General features: G+C 39.9%; 1 protein-coding gene across 3 annotated transcripts in view; it reads right to left on the bottom strand.

Moving 5' to 3' along the window:
- The window catches only part of unc5cb (unc-5 netrin receptor Cb), a 124,372-nt gene that overhangs the window by 11,380 nt on the left and 89,888 nt on the right, over window positions 1-23,104 (bottom strand). Inside the window, exons 5-10 of one of the 3 annotated variants that reach the window (XM_084935216.1) lie at window positions 16,997-17,177; window positions 14,167-14,334; window positions 13,777-13,941; window positions 9,837-9,893; window positions 6,468-6,659; window positions 2,690-3,052 (exon numbers count right to left, since the gene is read on the bottom strand). In XM_084935216.1, coding sequence (XP_084791342.1) covers window positions 2,690-3,052; window positions 6,468-6,659; window positions 9,837-9,893; window positions 13,777-13,941; window positions 14,167-14,334; window positions 16,997-17,177 — 1,126 coding nt within the window. The remainder of the gene's footprint in view (window positions 1-2,689; window positions 3,053-6,467; window positions 6,660-9,836; window positions 9,894-13,776; window positions 13,942-14,166; window positions 14,335-16,996; window positions 17,178-23,104) is intronic. The other 2 variants (XM_084935217.1, XM_084935219.1) reach the window with 2 other exon arrangements.

Genomic DNA, 23,104 nt, shown 5'->3' on the forward strand with positions numbered 1-23,104 from the left:
CTGCTACTCTGCCTCACAGCAAAGCTTCAAAGAGATGAGAAATGCATTTTAAGATGCAAAATACCAAACAGCCACAGTGACAGCACCACAAAATATTTCATTACCCAGACTCACAAACAGATCAAATATCAAATGTGCTCTTTCCTCTCCCTATTCCTATGTAACATGATGAGGTGGCTGAGCGCAGCCAACAGCTGAGAACATTTTACAGTTATCAAAATGAAAAAAAAGAGAGAAATTTAAGAAATGTGAGAAGTCTGCGTATCCTTTAATGTCACTGCTAGTTTGCCTCTGCCTGTCAGCATGCATCTGCGGCGCGTTACAAACAGTCTGCATGTGTTTGAAGTGAGGACAGCATGGCTAATGTAAGCTGCCTGAAACGGGACACCTCCAGCACTTCTGGTGCACACACCTTGGGTATCCATCAACTCTTGTCATACTACGTGCAGTCAATATGCTGGTGGGCTGCACATGGCTTAGCTTATTTCAAAGTCGCAGATCATCAGGGATATACTGCTACAGACAGCAAAGTATTGAATGATACTGCACATGCTTTAAAAAGAATTCTTTTATTTTTACTGAGAGGTTTGCTTGGGGTTTGCAAAGATTAACAATTCTTAAGTTAACATTTATGGTTGATTTGAACTGCCGTGTCTACTGAGAGCTGCAATGGTTTTGTATTTTTCACTTTACTGAAGAGCTCTTTATATTTAAGCTCTCACATACTGAAATCTTCATATTGCACTGACAGCGAGAGCAAGTGTAACAAGTTTGGAAGCTTGTTTGAGCCCCAGAAAAAAATAAAATAAAATTTGCCATTAAAATCCAATTTTGAGGGTTTTTTTCCTCTTGCTTCTTGCTTAAGTCAGTAAGTCACAATTTTGAGATACCCAACTTGAAATCTAGAGATAATAAACTGAAAATTTGACTTATGGGTGGCAAGTCTTTTTTCCAGGGGAGAAAACGAGCTTCTATTAACAACTGAAATGAAGCTAAGCTTTGAGTAAAAGCAAAAAGCAATCTCTAAACAGGAAGCACTCAGGGAGCATAAACCTTCACCAAGGCAGCTCACTCTCTGGCCAGTATTTACTTTTAAGGGAAAAGCACTGTAATTTGTATATATTAATTTTGTTTTCTTTGTTCTGTTTAAATGTACTTTAAGAAGTTTGTAGTGCTGTAAAAGGCAGTTAAGGGTAGAATCACACATGTTTACTTTGACTACAGAAACATGTAGGCGTGTGTAGGAGCAGGTAATGGATAATAGGTAATGATTTGTAAATAGCTTGAGCTTATTATATAATACTATACAACAGTATATTTCTAACTAACTAGGCAGCTCATTCTCTTTCTCTTGACAATACCTTCTTTAAAGATGTCACACATTTTGGGGTCAATTTGAAAAAGTGAGGGCAGAGGTCACATGTCATATGAAGTTTGGATGCAAACTATAACGTGATATTTAGAATCCCCATATATCATTCGCTATATGCCTATACGATGTCAATACCAACCATGGTGGTAAGGAACATAGTTTTAAATAGCTCTATATAGCATTATTATCACTTTGACCTTTCAAATCAGTCTATTGACCTTGAAGGAGAGGTCAGAGGTCAAATATGCCATAATATTTGAAATCTTTCTAGAGGTTGACAGTACACACCCCATTTGTAAGAATCAGTTTATAGTTAAAAGGCTTTCTGTCAATTTTGAACCAATAAATCATGAAGTTGAATTTGAATGGATTGCTAAGTTGACCCCACTATACACTCCTGCAAAGTTTTATCAGAATTCAGACAGAATGACACGCATGCATGCAAACCCTACCAAAAACATAACCTCCTTGGTGGAGGTAGCAACTTTCTGAAATGTATTTTCTTGCAGAGAGTTGATGGCAAGATTGATATCACTGTCAAACGTGTTAACTAAATCTAAATCAAAGAAAATCTGCAGCCAGTAAACTTTTCTCAGCATAAAGACAGGAGGAGACGGCCAGCCTGGCTCTACCACAACCTCTAATGTTCACTAATCAAAATAAATAATGTAAACTTGCACTTTTATGAGGAGGGTATTATGTGCCAGATCATTTCCTGGTCAGACATAGTGACTTCCCGGAGTCTTGTCATCACTATGAGACTGGCAGAAATCCAGTGGAGACACCAGCAAGTTTTGTGTTTGAAGTTTCTTTTAATGTTTTTTTAAAATGGGATCTTTAAAGGAAACGTGGGCCGAGATCATCATCACCAGCACATTATTAAGTGAAACAAGAGTAGACATTTAAGGACACGATGAGAAAAGCTGATGGTATATTTCATCTCCTATCAGGCTATACAATGAGAGGAGTTTCCTTTCAGTATGTGCACACATATAGACATTCACATACACACAAGTGGAGGTGCTATTACTAAATGCTGATGTGCCACTGAGTGAATGAAAAATGTGGCTCCAATCATAACTCACAAAAGACAGCTAATGAGTTTTAAGACGAACACTGATAGAATCTGCTGGAAGTAGCAGATGCTGCTTTTCATGAACCTAAGCTCGTCTATTCATTTTTTTAAACTATTTCTTTTTTACATTCCTGCATACTTTGAAATATGCAACATTTTTTCTTGATATCCAACTGAATCACCTATAAAATAAAAATATATAAATATGGAAAATCACTACCTATCTTTGGCTAGTATAGTACCTGAGTTGGGCACAATAAGCTGTCCTCCCTGGGAGCTGAACGAGCCCAGAGCAGTGCATGATGGATCCCTGGTGCGGAGCAACGTCTGGGTCTGTGTGCGCCGGCCCATTGTGTTTTCACCGTTGTCCAGTAGGCAGTGTGGCAGCTTAGGTGACAGTTTAGAGGAAAATTCTCCTCCTAGGTCATCCTGTGGAGTCACTAAGCCTGAAGAATTGTACACCTTAATCTTCAAGTTAGGGAGCGGGTCAAGCAGAGGAGAATTGGTCATGGGTATTTTGTCACCCACGTCATGGAGAGCGTAAACTGGGCCGCGGTACATGGCAGCTGCTGAGGTCAGGTCAGGGGGTGCTGATAGGAGATCAGCTGAAAAGGAAAGAAAACAACATGGGTAAAGCAGAATAAATGTCTTAACACATGTATTGGGAAAGGAATCAGGAAGAAACTAACTTGAAGCCTATATATCCATGAGGAAATGAACTGCTGGCAGCAATCAGTGAGACTGCAGCACGGCTTTTTTGTTTTTTACTCATTAGGGAGGTCCACTTCACCACCAAGAAACATTACTCAGTCAGAGAAGTTATAGGTGCAGCTGTGATTTATGAGTAACAGATGGCATCGTGAATGTTCGGTTTACCCAGTAGGATAAATGTTCAATAGCTGGACTGAGTGGGTGGAGCGAGGGTCAATGGGGGCCTCTCTGTCCTCCAGCTTCTCCACTGTCTCCACCCCCTCACAAGTTTCTAAATGATGCAGATGTTAATGAGAGTCAGAAAAGTTGTTCCAGTAATAAATTAGAAGTAGTGCAAGTACTAGTGTGTCACTGGAGGGCATGTTTTGCAACATCCATCTCCAAGAATGTATGGCCCATATTTTCACAATCTGTATTAGGAAATTAAACAAAATATGCTTCTGCTCTCATCATATAAAACTGTATATTTTCCTCAGGTTTTCCCCAAAACCAGGTTTCAGATAACCCCCCTCCCCCCTCTTTTGTTAATTAGATTGCACAGGTGCCACGGACTGCGGGATGAAACTGAGAGCTACTTAACAAGGGATAATCTCAGCTAAGTGTCACATTAACGTGGCTTGCAGGCTTAAGCTCAAGTCAAAATGTCATGACCAGCAAACAAGATTTGAGCAAAATATCACAGAAATTGCACCACTTCTTGGTAATTAAAGCTAACACAATCATCTCCTAGGACATCATTAATGCCTGTGTCTAGCACCGTAAAACGCAAAGTCTCAATGATTCCCTTAACTGGTCTGCTTCTATTCAAACACCAGTTCCTACACCATCATTCTTACTGTGTATTTGACACAGAGACATGAGAATTTGTTACACACTGCCACATTTCAGAGCAGAGAGCTGTCAGCAGAGATCAGACCTTGTTATAGTTCACATACTCTGTCAAATTAGATCAATCATGTTAATTTTTCTTTGCATGTAGGAATATTTCCCCTGTCACTGTTGCTCCTGCACACAGCACGCGCATCGATGGCAACACTGAAATAAGGGACCCCCCCCCTCCCCAACATTACAAATTCCAATTTAACCCTTGTTTGCACTGAGCACTATGTGGAGGATGTGTCATTTCCACCTATGAATTATCTTTTTCACAGCAAATTGTGTGTGATGTGCTTTATGCATGCTTCATACAGTATATAGAACGAAAATTACAGCTTTTAGTAGGCTACTTTAGGAAAGACAGAGATAAGGTGGAAGTAAAGTGGATCAACTTATATGATTCCTCCAACACCACTGTTTTTTAAATCACCACCAATTGTTTCTGTCATGATCAGGTGGTTCAAACATATGAAATATGAAAAACCCCACAGTAACATCGATCTATATTATAATACTTAATATATTAACTATATCTGTAAAGGTGAAGGATAATGTTGTATTTAAGACTAAGGATATATAATCAACAGAAAGTAAAATGATTTAAATATAATGTTATTCATATAAATTCAGCTTCATTATACAGTTTCAGACTTTGGATTTCTTTTAGAAAATAATAAATAAATAAAAAAGCTTGAATATTGGTAGATTCCTAAACCTAAGTGCCTTCTGCTCGGGAGCTGTCTTAAATAGGCTTGGCTTCAAATTATCCTTTACTTTATAAGAGCGGTGACAGAAGCAACACCTTCAACAAGGGTTGTTGTTCGATGGTGTTTATCTTTTTGAATTGTCCCACATTAAAAAGCTTCGTCTCTAGTCTCTTCATTGTATTTTTATCTCTTCTGCTTTTATTTATTTATTTATTTATTTTCTCTTTCCAAAAGCTCACACTAATCATTTACAACACAGTTACATATTTCTGTCTCTCTCCCTGCTGTCTTTTTGGCCAGTTCACAGTGACCTGTCCTCATGCATGTAACTTACTTTAAGTCCTGCATCAACAGTCCAAATCTAATTACACAGAGACTGGCCTTATTGTGCTTTAATGACTGGGCATAATGTGGCCTCCCATCACAACAGCAAGCATTTTAATAGTTTCACCACGGCTGATGCACGTGCCTCCAGAGTCAGACGCGTCTCAGTGGGTTAAGGTAATGTTTTGAAGATAATGAAGCTATTATTAATGCCAGTACTAATGAAAGTCATTCCATATGCCTGACAACACAGGTGTGTCTAAGGTCGAGTATTACATTTTTTTTAATCTGCTGAACTGAGTCTGTACCATTAAGTAGCAACACCTTTATTAAAAGAGGATTGAATTGTGCTTAAGCTTCAACAATACATGGAGCCACTTTCTGTATCTTAATTTTACGGAAACAAAATATTCCGTTTTTAACACAGTTTTTGGGCAGGTTTTGAGAAAACATTTGGCACATTAGGTTCTTTCAAAACTTTGTGCATTTAAGTTTTGCCTCGTTTGTTAAATTTATTACACTTCTTGGTAAAATAATAGCTATTTCCATGTGTGGGAACAGCTGCCACAGCAAAAGCAGACTGTCTGATTCAAAAAAGACGTCATCAAGGAATGCTTGAAAACTTGATCCCATGATTTGCGGGTTTATTTTGCAACTGTTGGGATGCAAGTGCTTGAATATACAACCAAAAAATCTTAAAATCTGACGTGCGTGAGAGGCGTTCCAGGAAAAAGTTGAAAAGTTGTCCAAAAAGAACATTAGAGCAAAATCACGGCTGGCCAGTGAACATACAGGTACGAACCAGACGTCTTGGAATAATGTGATGTAGACAGGCGAACCGAGGGCAGAACTGTTTGGTCAGAATACATAAAAATGTTTGGCGCAGACCAAAAACAGCTCACCAAATGTAATGGATTAGGGTTAGCTGCATCTGGGACCGGGCAGCTTGCAGTGATTGATTTAACAATTAATTCTTCATGATATCAAAGAGCAAATGAAGATATTGTGAGACCATTTGCCCAAAAGCTGAAACTAAACCATCAATGGACATTTTAACAGGATAATTATACTAATGACAAAAGGAAATCCACTAATAATGGGCTCAAAAAGAACAAATGGAGGGCTATAGAATCCCATTCAAATGGCCTTTTCCTCAAATATCTTGCAACTGAAGGGATTTTTACTTGGAAAAATGTTAAAATTTTTAAGACAGTGACACAGTTACGGATCTAAAAGTTCCTTGGATTAAAGGGGGCAACTCTAGGACAGCAAAGGTGCACTTACCTTTCACACAGAAGAAAGTTTAATCTATTTATGTACCGATTTGAGATGCATGTTACATTTTGATATATAGAAAAACCAACGCTCAAACGCTCACACACGCCTCTCTCGTATAACTCACCTTTGCGAGCGGTCTTAATGCTGACCGGCTGGAACCCTCCGTTGAGGGCAGAGGAATCAATGATGTCAGAGCTGAAGTCCCGGTGGTTCTTCCTGTAGATGAAGAGTGCCACGACGACGGAGATAACCAGGCACATGATCACTGCTATCACAATACCCACATAAAGAGCTACATCATCAGTAGTGGGGGCCACTGGAGAAGGAGTTTGGGAACGAAAGACAAAAAACACAGACAGAAAAAAAAATTGTCTTTTAAGATCTCGTAATGCTTCCATTTATGACATAAAGCCTTTTTCTCTCAGTATGCAGGACTTGTGATGAAGCCATTATCAGCAGGGTAATATCCTGGTTTACGATTGAGCCGGATATTAATAACTATCTACTGAGAAATAAATGCACGAAGTATAGCTCCAGTCTTTTTTCATTAATGCTGACCTGCTGTGGGAAACACAGTTCATGAAAAAAAACACGAGGCTCTCTTGATTGTTAAAACTGAGGCGAGATAATGATGCAGGCAACTTAGTTTGACACACATCATCGGGCCTTTTTTCACTGTTTGCTTTGGACATGTGCGACACACTAAAAGGCACGCCAACATCTGTTCACTATCTTGTATGCGAATGTTAAAAATGGCCTCAGAATTCTTGAAATAATACATACTGCACTGTGTCATGTGCAAGACCTTGATAAAATAACAATGTAATAACCATATAATAAAGTAAATGGTGACAAAAATTCATTTAAACAGCACAATTAATAAAGAAGGCCGTTCCACCGTGGTCCAGTGACACAAAGATTTCTGCTCAGAACCAAGATCAAAAGTTCTGAAGATAGAGATGTCGATGTTTTCATCTTCAAATTACCATGCTCTGTGCTGAAGTTCAGAGTCTGTCTCTGTTTTTGTTCTTACACACTGCAGATAAGATCTAGACATGGCTCACATTTCTCAAATTGTCTTTCATCTCCGTCTCCCTCCCAGAGACTTTCTGTCCACTATCCAGCTGGAGAAGCCTCAGTGATTAGTAGGCCTGGCATGGATATATGTGCCTTTTAGAAATACAGACTCAGACAGGCTCTCATTAAAGATCAAACCTTTTAATGGATGCCTACTGACAGTCTGAACTCTCTTTGGTGTTTGATAAGGAATGTCCTTCACTGTCACCAAGTTGACAAATGGGGGTGAAGCTCTTATGTGGAGGACACGAAATGTCAAAAAGGCATGTATGAGCATGTATGCACGTATTGTTCAACACATGCATGGACATTGCACAAGTGAAGTCATTGTCCAAAGAAAGGCAAACGCCAAAGCAAATGCTTACAAACACACTCTTATCAACAGGAGAACAAAAAGGTGTTGTGATCGGGCAGACGCAACAATTTTTGAGATAATGTGTGTGTTTAAATTGCACAATATCTGCACCAGTAGATGGCAGTGTCACCCATAAATCCATACAGGGCGCTTTGAAGACGTGCATGATGGCCGAGCATTTGTGTAAATTAGCCTCGTGTGTCTCAGGGATACAGATGGCACTCAGTCTGTGTCTCTTGTGTTCTCGTGCACAAAGGAGGATAAAGGAGCGGAGCGAAAGGAAACCAAGAGCAGAGTGCTTTCGTGACAAGTGAAAGTCACGCGTTGTGTCATTTTAATCACATACTTCCTTTCTGGCTTATTTTTCAGTAACTTATGGTTTGATGTTTATTCCATAAAAAGGATTTCAATGTAATTAAATAAGTCCACTATTCAACACTTTATTTAAATCATATTACATTTAATTTCTTGATGAATCCTTATTGAATAATATTTAGAGTGACCTCCATTTCAATTAAAGATCATTTCTGTAATTTTTATTGAAAGACTACAATTTAAGTGGGGAAAAAAGGGTATTAATATTGTAGTGCTCCCATAGATGTTTTCTGTGAGGAAGGACATGCATGTCCCAGCCATGACTTTTCAGCCTGGAGTGAGACATTGCATTAAAGATACATCCTCTAATCCTTCCTCTAGCGCAGACACAAACAGAAAACAGAGCAGGGAGTCAGTGATGAAAGTTTGAAAATGTAATTTCACTGCGTTCCCTCTGCCAAGCTTCCCCGCAGTTATTTAACATATATCCCCTCAGTCGAATAATCTTCTATTCATGCTTTGATGATAAAGGCAGCAACCTGCTAAGTGTACGCATTAAAATGTATCACTTAGATTAATACATCGCTTTGAATGTGAGCCATTGTTGGAAAGTACAAGAAATGAAACTGAAAGGGATTATTGAACACTTCATTCTCAGCGAGGTTGCAAAAATTTACAAAGGGATGGATGAGAGATGGAAAATAATGCCCCCCCCCCAAAAAAAAAAAAAATCAGCATAGATGTGCAAATTCTTAACCATAGCACATACCAACAAATGGGCTCTTTGAAAAGGATACATTTAAACTGACAACAACCCAAAAACAGACAGATTTACAAAGACCTTTAGAACCAAGAAGCAACAGTCTTACAGAGCCTCGCCCCTCGCTCCGACCAGAACATTGAGTCAGCCCTAAATTATACATGAAGAAACAAAAATCTTAAAGCAGCCGAAATCCACAGAAGAACTGTGCAAGAACAACCTACAAAAATTCTTCTAGCTGAGAATGTTTATATTATTATATATATATATATATATATATATATATATATATATATATATATATATATATATATATATATATATATATATATATATATGCACACACACATACTGAGGATATTTCTATGAGAACTGGTGATATTTTAAAGCAAATGGAGGTCACAGCAAATATTATTTTGAGTTTATGCTCTTGCCTGGTAACTGATCAATAAACAATGTTCATTTCCGAAAGCTTTACTATCTGGTAGGTTAAAATGTCTGCTTGACACGATGCATGAGCCGCTGGTGAGGCAAAGTTCGGCAGGGTAAAGAGCAGGGTCAGCTCTTACTTCGAGAATAGTAGCGTGGCTGTAAACAAGCAGCCTGCTTGCACAGACACATTACGAGGAAAGGGTTAGGGCTATCAAAACGGATCATATCCTGAGGTGGTTATGAAGTAAAAAACAGAAGAGCAACAATAACTCGCAGGTGGACACAGAAGAACATTCGCAAACATTGTTTTTCATTTTACTTATGGACACGTTGTTGTGTTTTGTTTTATGCTTTTAGTGCAAAATGGCTATTTCTGAAATGTTGCTTTTTGCTAAAAAGGAAGATCTGTATGTAAGACTGCAAATGCAGGTCGTGCACATTAAAGCATTAAAGATGCCTTAAAAAAAACAAAACAAAGGCAGACGTGAGAAGAATGCAGAAATAATGAAAAAAGAACGAAATGGGGGGGGAAACAAAACAAAACAATAACTCACATGAATTTCCAATATCACTCTTGTCTTTTGCCTCAGAGGACTTCTGATATAAGGAACCTTGAAGAGAGAAGTGGATATGGATAGCAGAGAGAGAGGTATGGAGAAGGGGAGGGAAGAGAGAAAGATGAGGGTGGGGGGGGAGGAGAGGGATGATGAAAATCAAATTTCCAACAGAAAAACAAACTCAACAAATGAGACAGCAACAAACTCATGAGTAGGAGTGATGGCACGGGGAAGCGATCTTTCTTGATTTGGCCCCTCCTCTCTATATCTGTGTATGGAGATGGATGAGGAGAGCAGGGGAAACATGGAGGTTCTGTAAGAGAGTGGCGCGATCCATCAACTGGGCTTAGTGCCTTAGCAGCAGCAGGACTGATGCTGGCAGGTGAGGGGGATGGAGGGGCTGATAAAGTGTGGGCTCCAGCCGAGTCGGCAGAACCTACAGCCTTTCATCTGTCACTGGAAGGTGGATGGAGAGGGTAGTGCGCGAGATAAAAGGAATGATTATGTTAGGGAAGCAGGAAGTGGAAAAGGGCTGAAGGACAGTGATGTGCAAAGTTGAAGACATGCGATTGAGAGATTAGAAAAATCTTCAGCTAAGATAGGTTGGTTTTTTTTTCATGTGTGTATGTGTGTGTGTGTTTTTTGGCCCAAACTGGGGTCTTGGTTGGTTTTTTACTGAAATGAAGTGCAAAGCAGGCTAGAAAGACAGAGCCAGGAATAGTGCACAAGCACACATAATATTCAGTCTCCCTGGGACATCCATAAACAACTATACAAACAATGAAGTCCTTATTGGAAAAGGGAGAGAGCCACAGGCAGACAAGTGGACTGACAGGAAAATCAATGGCCTGATAGATGGGATTGGTGTGTACATGTAATCAGGCAACCGGGATGCCGGGACGGAGCAGGGGGAGGTTGGCTGTTGCATTCAGTCTAACTGATGGCCCATTTGAACCCATCCTGTGGAGTTTCTATTCAGCCCAACCGAGTCTACAGCACAGCTGACATAAAGGCATGCTTCAGTGGGTGGGCTCCGAAGGAAACGTCAGAGCGCCGAAGTTTATTCTTTATTGGCAACACAGAGCTGTGAGAGGAAGAGGGAAGCATAGTACAGGAAATCATTGTCTGTGTTTTAACAATTACTCCTTTGAATGTGACAGATTTCCAATCTCTGGGAAATACACTGTCATTTGGGGAAGAGAAAGTCATTTGTCACGTTATTTAAAGGCTCCTTACTCTTCTATGTTTAATGCAATTGCTAATTACATGACAAATAATATTTATTGACATTTTAACTAATCTTTGAAACCGCATATAAAACACAGAGGATATAACTTTATGGCGTTTGGAGGCTGAACTGAAACTTAAGAGTCTGAACTGAGGCTTAGGAGTCACGGCTGTCCTGCCTCTGGTGTTCGATAGCAATGAAGCGTGTCCCCTTGCTGGAGTCGGTGTTCCCCTCTCTCTAGATCAATATGTCAGAGAAAATGTCGTGTCAGAGAGCAGGGTTACCAAAGGCTTGAAAAACAACATCAGTATCAAGGGCTGCAGACCACAGGGGGAACGCAAAATAGAGATTTAGACAGGTCAGGCTAAGTGAACAGTGAAAACTCTACATGTGTAAGAGTTGGGAACTTCTCTCTAAACACGCAGAGTGCAACCTTTCTAGATCAATTTAAAGACACATAACTTTGTTAAATCCAACGCCCCCCCCCCCCCCCAGAAAACTCCCTGACAGTCTAAATGTGATAAACAAGCTGCAAAGTTAATTATAACAACTCTTTTTGACGCGAGTCAGTTGTATTTCTGCAGGAGGCAGTGATGGAGCTGAGCACCACGTTCTATTTCAAGGTCTGGTCTATCAAATTCCTTCGGTGGATTTCGGTGATGGACTGCAATTGAAATGATTTAAATAAATTCAAACAACAGAAAATAAGATCAAGCTGCAATGGAATCCACAGACACGTGTTTGCTCAGATCACAGCCCTGCACTAGAGGGAGCAGACCAGCGGTCCAAGGTGAGTTCAGATTGCACACAACTTCCATTCCCAATCATATTTGCCATAACATGAGCTTTCAGATAATGGGCCGTTCTCCTAAATGCTTGTGGAAATGGTCATTAACATTGACATAAGTGGCTTCACCCTTTTAGCTTCCCCCAAAAAAAAGAAAAGAAAGAAAATCAATCTCTGAAATGATCCTAAATCTATATCATTATGGCTTTATATTCTCTGAAAACTAGCCATCAATCTACCAAGAACTAATGCTTTTGGTGTAGGCTGAGTTGCAAAGGGCGTACAGAAGGGCAGAAAAGTGTGGGGTGAACATATGTTGTGTTGCAGAGGGAAATAAAACAAGACGAAGAGAGACAAATAACAGTACATCCGTCTGTCACGGCCTTCTTATTGATTTTTTTCTCTCTCTCTCTCTCGTGCTTCTATATGCCGTTTACATACGTGCTCCCTCTCGTAATGAGCTAATGCAACCTCTCTCTGATGTTAAAACATTTCCTGAACACCGTCCTTAGCACATATAGAACATGCGTGTGACGGCAGGCATTTACTTCAGAGGCATACAGATCCACCAGCCATCTGCATCTGAAGATGTAACCTACGCTACATCACATCGACAGGTAGCAGTTTACAACCTTATGGTGCACCAAAAACTCAGATCTGCTGCACACAGCAGTCGCTAGCTGTCTCAAATTTTATACATCTAGCAGCTGAGCTGCTGTTATATTATTAGTGTCACATCACCATCTGTAATAGGTTATACACACGACAGAGGCATTTGTGACAGCGATTGGGTCCTACACCTACAGAGATGTTTATTAAATAGGAATTTTATTCAACTAGACACAGAGTTTAATTCACTTACTCTGCGACGCTCTCTCCCTTTCACAGACTCTCTCTTTTTATTAAAGGCACAGAATCACTACTAGCACTTTTGGTTTAGTTTTGATGTTTTAGGATGTAGGTGTTTCACCCTGTAACAACATAATACTGCGGCACGCATGCAAACACATACACACAAACGTGCATCAAAGCAACTGCGGCTCGATTCTAATCTGTGAATGTGTTATAAGGCAGAGGAAGCAGGATTGTTGGCTTCACTGGAGTGCTTGGCTGTTTTTAACTTCACTGGAACAAAGAGGAGAAGAAAACAATTCTCTGCCTGCAGAAAAATATCTGGCTGCACCACAAACTGGCTTTAGTTTGCTACTTGAAAGACAAAGTAAAAGCAAAGAAAGAAAAATGCTGGTGCATCTGGATGTCTTTTGCGCTTTTTTAAGTTATTGTAATACCAAATGATATGTATTTGTTTACTTTGCAGTGAACATAAAGGCCAGCTCAGAAAAGAGGGCGAGTCCAAACACGTGCTACCTTGTGGCCTTGCGTTTCCTATCGTTGGATGCAGGAATCCAGAGTTTTTCAGTAAAGGTAGTAATCAAAGCAGTTTAGTCGTTGTGCCCCCTCCCCTTTGTGTAATTAGTGCATAATAACTTATTATTTTCAAATATACCTCCCAAATTCTTAGCTTATGACAAGGATAATTAGTTAGATTGCTTCCTCTTGCGGCCAAGTACTTTTTTTTTTTTAAACGTGTACTTATGCTTGCAATAGAACTGACACAGGAAGATGTGTGGTGGTTCTTGATTTTATGTTGCTTTGATCAAAAACGCTTTTGTCTGTTGTGTACATAAAAATAAAGAGAAACAGATCAAGTGCAGAGGACAGAGAGGCGTTTCGGCCTGTCTTATTGTTTATGTATGAGCGAAGTGAAACAGACTGGGTGAGGACAGGGTGAGCGTGTTATGTGAGGATGTGAAACACAGCGCGCAGTGATGAAAGAGCACAGTGAAAGTCCCGGTCAAAGGGTGAAGAGATTTCTTTTGTTGGCAGGTCAGACAGTCGCAGAGGATTAATCGGGTACTCACTCTGCATGCACAGCCCATCGGTGCAGTTCTTAGACTGGAGCACCATGCCCTCACAGTCCTTTCCCCCGTTTTTGGGTGCTGGGTCGCTGCATTCTCTCCTCCTCCAGTGGGTGCACTCTGTCCCACAGGTGGACCACTTACTCCACTCTGTCCACAGGCCATCCACTATCACATAACAGACAGGACAGATGAGGGTCGAGTGAACGAGATGGCAAATGAGAAGATGAAGATGAATTTAGCGTGCGAGCAGGGGGAGTGGGTGCGGTGGACGCACAAACAGGGCGGAATTTGTGCAAACGTACAGAGTCGCATCAAATTGAATGCATTTCGTTTATGTGCACCTGAACTCAACACGCCCACGTACACATGGCCGTGTTATTGTTTTAATACCTGGGCAGAGAGGATTACACTGTAGCTTCTGGATGCCTTGCCCTTCACAGATGGCACCGCCATTGAGTGGCGCTGGGTTAGTACAGCTGCGTGTGCGTTTCTGGTAACCACGGCCACAGCGGCTGTTACACACTGACCACTCTGTCCATGTCGACCATCCACCATTCACTGGAAACACACGGTGGTAAAACATGTTAAATATAACTTGATTATGGTCTGTGAAACTGTTAAATTGAATAATAAAATAAAACACAAATGTGTGTGAATTAGAGTGAAAGAACTAAACCCATGAAATTAAAAACTCTGCATGTTTGTTTTTAGTGACCAGCTCATTAATTTGACTGTCTAAGAAAGCCCAGCTCAGAGGTTCAAGTGATTTGCCTACTATAAAATGTACCAATATTGTTCATTTTGTTTTGCATTTTGACCTTAAACTATCGGGCAATTACTTTGCACTGCAGACAGACAGTAAATTCTGGTCAGACTGCTGCATTTTCCATTCACTGATTCCCTCTAATGCCTCTCTTCCCTCTCTCATCCATCTCTGTCAGCGACTAAATCCAGCGCGGAGTGACATCAGGGCTTGTGGCTGAGAACAAGTCTGTGGCATTTCAGATGGTGGAACCAGGCCCCTTGGAGTCTCAGACCTTCAAATGTGACATGCTTATGAGTGAAGCCCAAAATATTGGACTCTGGGGGAAGACCCACATTTATTTACTGTCTGCTTTGTCTCCTCCATGAATAAAGGCTCTATCTTCTGTCTTTCGCGCCTCTTTTTTTCTTCTTCTCTCCCTGCCATCTTATCAACTTACTGTTTCTAGTATCTTTGTCTGGGATTTTGCTGGAAACCTCTGGGATATAAACATGCTCCCTTTCCTTCTAATTTATATATCACTGGCATTAGGCATAGCCCTTATTCTCTAGGTTTTCTCACACTTCTTTGCAGGAAAATGTGTATACTTTCATGTACAGTAATATTGTACAATAGTACTGTCAACTTATGCTTCCCCTTTCCAAAAGAGACTTATTTCCAAAACAGCTGAACGACTGTGTAAAATGCAAAAGATTTGCAAAACTATTTTTGTTTCACATTGAAACAAATGTTTCCAACAGGTCTGAACCAAAGGCAGGCCAGTTTAGCACCTGGACTACAGACTTACTACAGACCCATATCCAAAACATGTACATACTGTTTAGCATCAACAATGCTGGTCACATATACCATGTGCACTAATGTTCCCCCCATACCATTTCTGATACTGATACTCTTAAGCTGTGCACCGGCCACAAGACCACCATCCTTTCACCTTCAGCTCATCGCCCACAGGATGAGGCAGAGAGAAAGCTGCAGCGTTTCTGGATCTTATTTTTATATCATTTGTTTTTATTTGCAGAGGTTTTCAGAAGTGTTTCTGAACTCAAGCTGTGTTTTCCACTTTTCCACTACAGAATCATATCTGGTGCCACATGAGCAGCCAAAGGACACAGCCATTCGATAACAATTTGCAGACTTTACCCTGGTGTGCTGAGATTTATCCAAATTCTCTGAATCCTTTAATGATATTACAGTATATACTACAAATGATACAATCCTCAAACTGAAACACTGCAGATTAACCGAACAGATCGTAAGAGGTTACTCCAGGAGGTCCTGATTCTCTTTTTAGCAGCATTAAACAACTGTTTTTTGTTGGCCTATCCAATATTTTGACATGTTCAGCTTTTTCTTTTAGATGAATATAGTGTTTAACTGATTTATAGGTCAGTGCAATCTCTTTCACACTTAAGACAGAGTCCCATCCTTTTTAGGAAATCAGGGTATACATGAATGCTTGTGTAGTCCTCTTTGGAAAGGAAAAGGACAGGCTGACATCAAAGTGCTTTTTTGACACTTGGCTCTAATATACTCTGCTAGTAACATGAAATTCTTGAGGAGACACTTGTCTCACTGCCTTCCTATTATAATCCTAACCATGCAGTAAGTCCAGGGAAGAGATAAGGGAACATGATGAGAAAATTCTGGCTTTGAAGCTAAACTCTGATAATGGTATCAGACATCTGGTCACCTTTATGGTATGCGCACTATATGCACATCCGTATTTATACGCCACCTTCATTTAGAAATATGCATTACACTGTTCGTGCAAAGTGAACAAAATCTGTAAGCACTTCTGCACCTGAAAGAGGGCAGTTGTTTTATTATTCAGTTTTTAGAGTTAAATTGGCAAAGCCATGAAAACTTCTATCAAGCACAGGATGAACTCTGCTGGCCTTAGTTAAATGAGCTATCAAGCCAGTAGTCATTTCTACAGAAAAAAAAAACAATGTCTGAGGTTCAAAGGAACATTTGCTTCACGTGTCATTTGTTCTGTCTTAAGTAGCCTCCAGCAGCTGTTGAAGTTTAATGTCAGAACCGTGCTGTGCAATAACAGTCATGTTAGCTGATGTTAGAGAGACAGTGCGCGAGACTGCGTGAAACCACAGCAGGGGTCTCTTTAAGTACAGCTCAGCCACATCAGCACCTCTGCAGATCAAAAAAGAGAAAAAAAAACAAATCTTCCATTCCTTGCACACCTTCTGGCAGGAACAAAATGAGTGAATGTTATACGCTGCAGGAGAGAGAGAGGGAGATTTGATGTATGCAGAGTGACTTTGAAATTTGTTTTTATTTTGAGCCGAGCTGAACTTCATAAAGGAAGTTTCCTCAACACTAGTGTCTCACTTTACTAATCAGCCGTGTGGTTGGTAAGAACAATGAGCTGGTCGGACACATGTAAACAACTTTGAATCGAATTGTATTAACGTGTAGAAAGGTAAGACTGTAGGTTACCATAGACGATAACTGTGGCAGTTGTGCTGCGTCTTTTCGCCACAATGTTCTTTGCCACACAGGTGTAGTTGGCCGTGTCAGAGAGGCGAGCCTGTTTAATAATGAGGTTGTGGTCAATGGTGATGTAGAAGTTTCTGTCGTCTGCAGGGTCGATAACCTCCTCGTTCTTAAGCCACTCCACCTACAAAAAACAACAACAAAGCAAATCAGGAATGTGAAAGTGAGAAAGAAAACTGCGAGCTTGGAGGCAACAGAAATGCATTTTTTTTTAAAAAGGAGGATGTGAAAAGAGATATAAGACAGTTTGACCTCATTAAATTGTACCAAAAATCAAAGTGAAGTGTTTAAACAGTGATCGTTTTTGTGTAGTTTCTGTCTAACCTCTCAAATAACTGTGAGTGCCAGGATTACTATGTTTACTCTGAGGTCCTGCTACAAAAAGTCAATAGCTATCATGCTCTTTTTATTCTCCCCCTAGAACAAAGCGCCACAGTAACAGCAGCGCTGTCAGACAACAGAGACAAGAAAACTCTCCAGAATTCCTCAGGCTGAGAAGCTCTCTGACCTTTTCTTTTGAGTTTCATTTTTCCAAATGAAACTGATATTGCACTCCAGGCACTATCGCGGAACAGAAGATCATTTGGAGCCTTTATTTGCTGTAATTCACCGAGATCCCTTTTCTCCCTTCAAGAAGAGAGAAAAGAAAAACATGTGCCGCCTCACAGTCCGCAGCCAGTTTGATTCAAAATATTTCCTGGTTCTCTGGTTTTCTTCAAAGAAACTGTCCAGTGATGAAGAGGCCTGGCAAACAGCTAACTTCCTGTGCATTGTGATAGCCCATGAGTAACAGGGCCTGATAAGAGATAAGACACCAAGGAGGACTACAGAGAAAGATAAGCAGGATGTTTATAAAGGGGCTTTCTCATGAGAGATAGAATATCGCAAAAAGTAGGGCAATAACCTGATATGAGACTGGCCAAGACAAAACAGTCACTGTTGTTTTTGAATTTCTTAGGCAACAACACAGAAACAGCATTTTGTGCTGTGAAAACGTACAATACACTGGCCATTGTTATAAGACCGGCATTGTTAGGAGTTTCTCAAAAGAGAATACAGACCCACTATGACATGCACTGGGATATCAGCATCACCGGCATCGCACCTCAGCAAGACTACCTGCTCTTTCTTTTTCTAGTTTTTGCTATGTAAAGGTTATCTTATCTTAAAATAGAGACTTTAAATACTCCCTTTCACAGTTAATTCTCAGTAAACACGTCCCAAATCATTGCATACAACACATCAACAGGCACTTATCCCCATCACACACTTACATCGGAAAAAACACGGGGTTTAAAACACAATATCAGCTGAGCATTTCAGTGAACCACTGTAAGCTTAATGTATATTCACTGTTGATTTGGTGCTTATGAATTTCTTCCTCTATAAACACGTATCAGTCGAATCAATCTCACAGAGCCACGAGGGACGCAGTTCCATCACTTGCTGTCTATTAAATATAACTAAACATTTCTCTCCCTTGAGAACAAAGTGCAGCATGACAGACTGTATATTGCAATATATAGGAGATACATCATTCACAGATACATCATTATTTAAAAAATAATAATTTCTGCAAGGAACTCATGCAAAAAGAAATGTTTTATGTTAACCTAGTTCATTAGACTTCTGTCTAGATCATTAATAAAAGCAGAATTTACATACACACACACACACACACACACACACACACACACACTTATCCAGAAGGGTAACACATCATGTCATTCAGCTCCATTCATGTGTTCACTCTATTCAAATGTCCTCTACAGTCACCAGATCTCAATCCAATAGATCACCTTTGCAATGTGGTAGAACAGCAGATTTACATCATGGATGTACAGCTGCTGAATCTGCAGGAACTGTGCAAGAATTAGGACAGATTGAGGGTAAAAAGGGGTCCAATCTGATACTAGCAAGGTGTACCTAATGAAGTGGCTGTTGAGTGTTTATAGTTAATTGTTTGCTGCTATTGAGCTGTCTTCTTTAAATTATTTTGACAGCAGCTCAGGTGGCAGTCAGACATCTTCTACAAAGTTTCTCTTATTATATACCGACACAACTAAGTCACATATGCTGTGTACATTACCACGATCTCACTACAAAGAAGGCAATAAAAACTGTAACTGTAAAAATATAACAAGAAGGTTTATATTCTATATATATGTATAGAATTCTACGTATATTTATATATGTAGAACTGACTAATTTAAGTGCAGGCATCAGGAGAGTTACTGAGTACGGGTCCCATACATTTTCTGTGCATGTGTGTGTCACCCTCAGTCTTTAATAATGAATAAAACTCTGAAACATTTCGAGCACTACCAGAAAGAAGGACCCCTATGTTCAGAGAACAAAGATTTGACAGTGATCTGATTGCCATTTTTTGTCTTTTGTTCCCACACACACAAGCAATACCAAAAGCAAACAATCTAATGATGCAAACAGGAGAAACAATGGCTGTTTTTTTTTTGTTGTTGTTGTTTTTGACATAAATATTTTCTCTTTTGGTGCCTGCATCAGTGTGTGTTGGGCACAGGGAATTAAAAAGTGAAAGGTCTCTTCTTAGAATAGAGACTGACGGTTGATACAAAGAGGTGGTTATCCAATTTTGCACCAATCACAGAGGCTGCCTCTTCAAATTTGCTGTGTTCAGATGTCAAGAGCACTTTTATATGAGAAGGTAATTAAAAATTGAACAAAAGCGCTTTTCAGTGCAGATGGAGGGGTGGGAGGGAGACAGAGTGACAAGAAATATAAAGTGGTAGAAACTCATGTCAAAAGGGGGAAACATGTGAGAGAGCTAAACTGAGCAATGGTTCACCGATTATTTTGTACTGACTATATTTAGGGCTCATTTATAAAAGGTTGTTTGGCTACAGGGCTGTGACTGATGGTTTCTTTGTCAGGCAACTGATAATGCTCCGGACATTTGAAAAGATCACAAAACAGCTAAATGGGTCAGTTTTAGACTTGGCTAAAATGCATGTTTAATGTTGTTGTTTTTAAAATTGAGGTTTGCTGCTGACAGGTAGCTTAAACAGGTTTTATTATCAGACTTCTTAAAAGTAAAAGCAGCAAATTTGCACATTTAAAGGATGAAACCACTCTATTTTTTGGCATGTTCCTTCATGTGATAGGGTTTCTTTGTACAATATCACATATGCTCCGTTAATTTGAAACGTACTTTGAACAGGTAAAGCTACATGTTACAGAAGAAGATTAGGGCCACTGAAATTCTCACACACACACACACACACACACACACACACACACACACACACACACACACACACACACATATAAATTTTGTAAAATTCAAAGTGCAACATGCAAGCATCAAAAACTGTAATATTGTGTATATATATGTATAGTGTGTATTGTGTAATATTGTGTGTAAGTTGTATATGTCGTGAAAGAATACTTTTAGCATGACCTGTGCTTTTTCAGGTGGAAGTGTTTTTACAGACTTTTCTTTGCAGACTGTCTGTTTATGCATATGTGGTGTAATAAGTGTGGCGTATCAGGTGACCCTGAATCCTTCCTTAGTTATGTTACAATAGGCGTAGGCTGCTGGGGGCTTCCCATCATGCACTGGGTGTTTCTCCTTCACTCACCTTTTTTCACTTACTATGTGTTTGTTTATATGTATATCATTAGTTATTATTAATCTCTGGCTCAGCTCAACAGTGCATATTTTGTCCTGTGTCCCTCTTTTCCTTCCCACTGGTGACAAGTGCTTGCTCATAGGGTGTCATCTGATTGTTGGAGATTTCTCTGTATCGTTATAGGTTCTTTACCTTACAATAATACAGTGCCTTGAGGCAACTACTGTTGTGAATTGGCGTTATATAGATAAACCTGAACTGAACAGAATCCCAATCACAGCACGGCATACTTCTGTATGATCTAATCTAGTACCAGTCTTTAAAGGAACTAAGCTACACAGTCTGTATACTAATTGCATATATGTGCAGAAAACTTCATGTCACATTGAACTTGTTCAGGTTTCTTTCATGCCAACAGATTCAAAAGACATAAACACAGATACACAAAGTTGTACACACACATCCAAATGCTCACGCTCACAGCTCGTTATCGTCTGATTGGCAGTAAAACATCCGGAGAGGTAATTGGCACATTTCTTGTCATTAACGAAAGGAAATTGCCACATGTCAGCTGCCATAAAGAAAAAGCCTGTCTGGCTGAAGACAGCCAAGTGACACACAGTGAGAGAGTGAGCGAGAGAGGGAAAGTGAGTGTGGGGTGGGGGGGTACGTAGAACTAGGAATGGAGGGGGACAGGTAAATGAGAGATGGTAAGACAAAGAGGAGAAAGACAGATGAGTGAGAAGGAGAGCAGGTGCACATCCAGGAGGGCAGTCACTAGTGTTCCAAAATATATCTAATACATCATCACTGAGAGGCAAGGACGGACAAGAAAGAAGAAAGATGGACGATTGGGGGGAAAAATGTTACAAACAAGTGACTTTTGCTTGAAGAAAGGAAGATTTAAGATGAATGAGAAGGGACAAAGTCTAAAGCATGAGGTTAACAAAGAAAAATCACATCGATATTCACAGATTAACATACTGAATTGTATTTACACAAATAATACGGATCGATTAAGAAAGTTTGCAAATCTCGTGCAAATATAAAATGCTGGGTTATTCCATTGGAAAGACAAATTTGTTCAAGAAATGTAGCTTGTAGAAATTTGCAGGGAACAAATGAAATGGTGAATTGGTCAGTTTTTGATTAATTTAATGTATTTTTTAGCCTTTACTTAAGACGGATAGAGGAGAGAAGACGGTAAAGCAGGCCAAAGGCATGCAGTAAATGGCCTTGGAGCAGATTTGAACCAAGGCCTCTGCAACTGCCTTAAAGTACACGGGTTACCTGTTCAATCAGATGAATTATACCAGAACCCTTTATTTCATTTTTAAATGAAAATCACAGAAAACTTATTTATAAACCACACCGTGATAATGTCACATGAAGATGCAAACACAAAAAGCTAGGTTTGTATACTAACGTTTGTTCCCATCATTACTGAAAAATAAAGAGTTCATGGAAGGTTTTTTTACGCAATAAGTTGTTTGGGGCAGAGTATTAGACAATGAGAACCAAAAGTTTGTTGCACGAACACTGGAGGGTGAGCTCATGCTGAGCTGCTCTCGGTATCAAAGCATGCAAATGTTTGAGAAGTTTCGTGAACCACAGTGCCACCTTATGGCATTAAGAAAGTGCAGTCAGTGGTAGTGGGGCATGGCAGAGCACATGGTGTGACTAGCTTGTTCTGCTATGGATGATGGGTTTATGTTGTTGCCTTGGAAACTGTCCGTGAGTATTCTCAGTTATTGCGTTTTACATGTTGTTACAATGACATTTTAAGTTTGGTCAAATTTAACTGAAGCCAAATAACTGATTTTGGTATGGAGTGACTCTATATCCTTTTGCATTCCTGTCAAAGTATTAGGGCTTTACACCAAGTGGAGTCACAGTAATGTTACTATGGGTTTATGCTTTTCTGCAGTTTTACTCATGAAAAGCTTTAATAAAGTCAAGAAAAGTTACACCTTGTTTTACAAGGTGTAACTTTTACATCTATCCATCCATCCACTCATCCAACATAATTTGTTTTTTTAACACGACCACTTGGGGTCAGCAGACATGAGCGCTAAACAAGGCTGACATATTGAGATCTCATGGAGTTCATAAGGTAAACCTTTACAGTGTTTTATAGTTAGCACTAGCTGCTAAATGCTTTGATATGTTGTGTTATTTTATTTTACATGCAACTCCACGACCTTAGCCTGAATGTCTAAAATCAAAACTTAATAAATGGAGCTGTAGCCCCTCGGTGCACCATTAGTTTTGCTCTCAGTGAGGCATAGCTCTATTTTGAATGACTACCCAGGTGGCCTACGTCCTTTAAACCACCCAGCTTTCAAATAAGAGTGCAGCTTCGGTGCGCCTCCACTGTCACTTCTTCTCCCACTAGCAAACATTACTGGCTGAAGACCTGGTTACAGCAGCAATGTAGGAGTAG

The sequence above is a fragment of the Perissodus microlepis genome, chromosome 7, assembly GCF_051167445.1.
Source record: "Perissodus microlepis isolate ML-2025 ecotype Zambia chromosome 7, ASM5116744v1, whole genome shotgun sequence".
Classification (NCBI taxonomy): Eukaryota; Metazoa; Chordata; class Actinopteri; order Cichliformes; family Cichlidae; genus Perissodus; species Perissodus microlepis.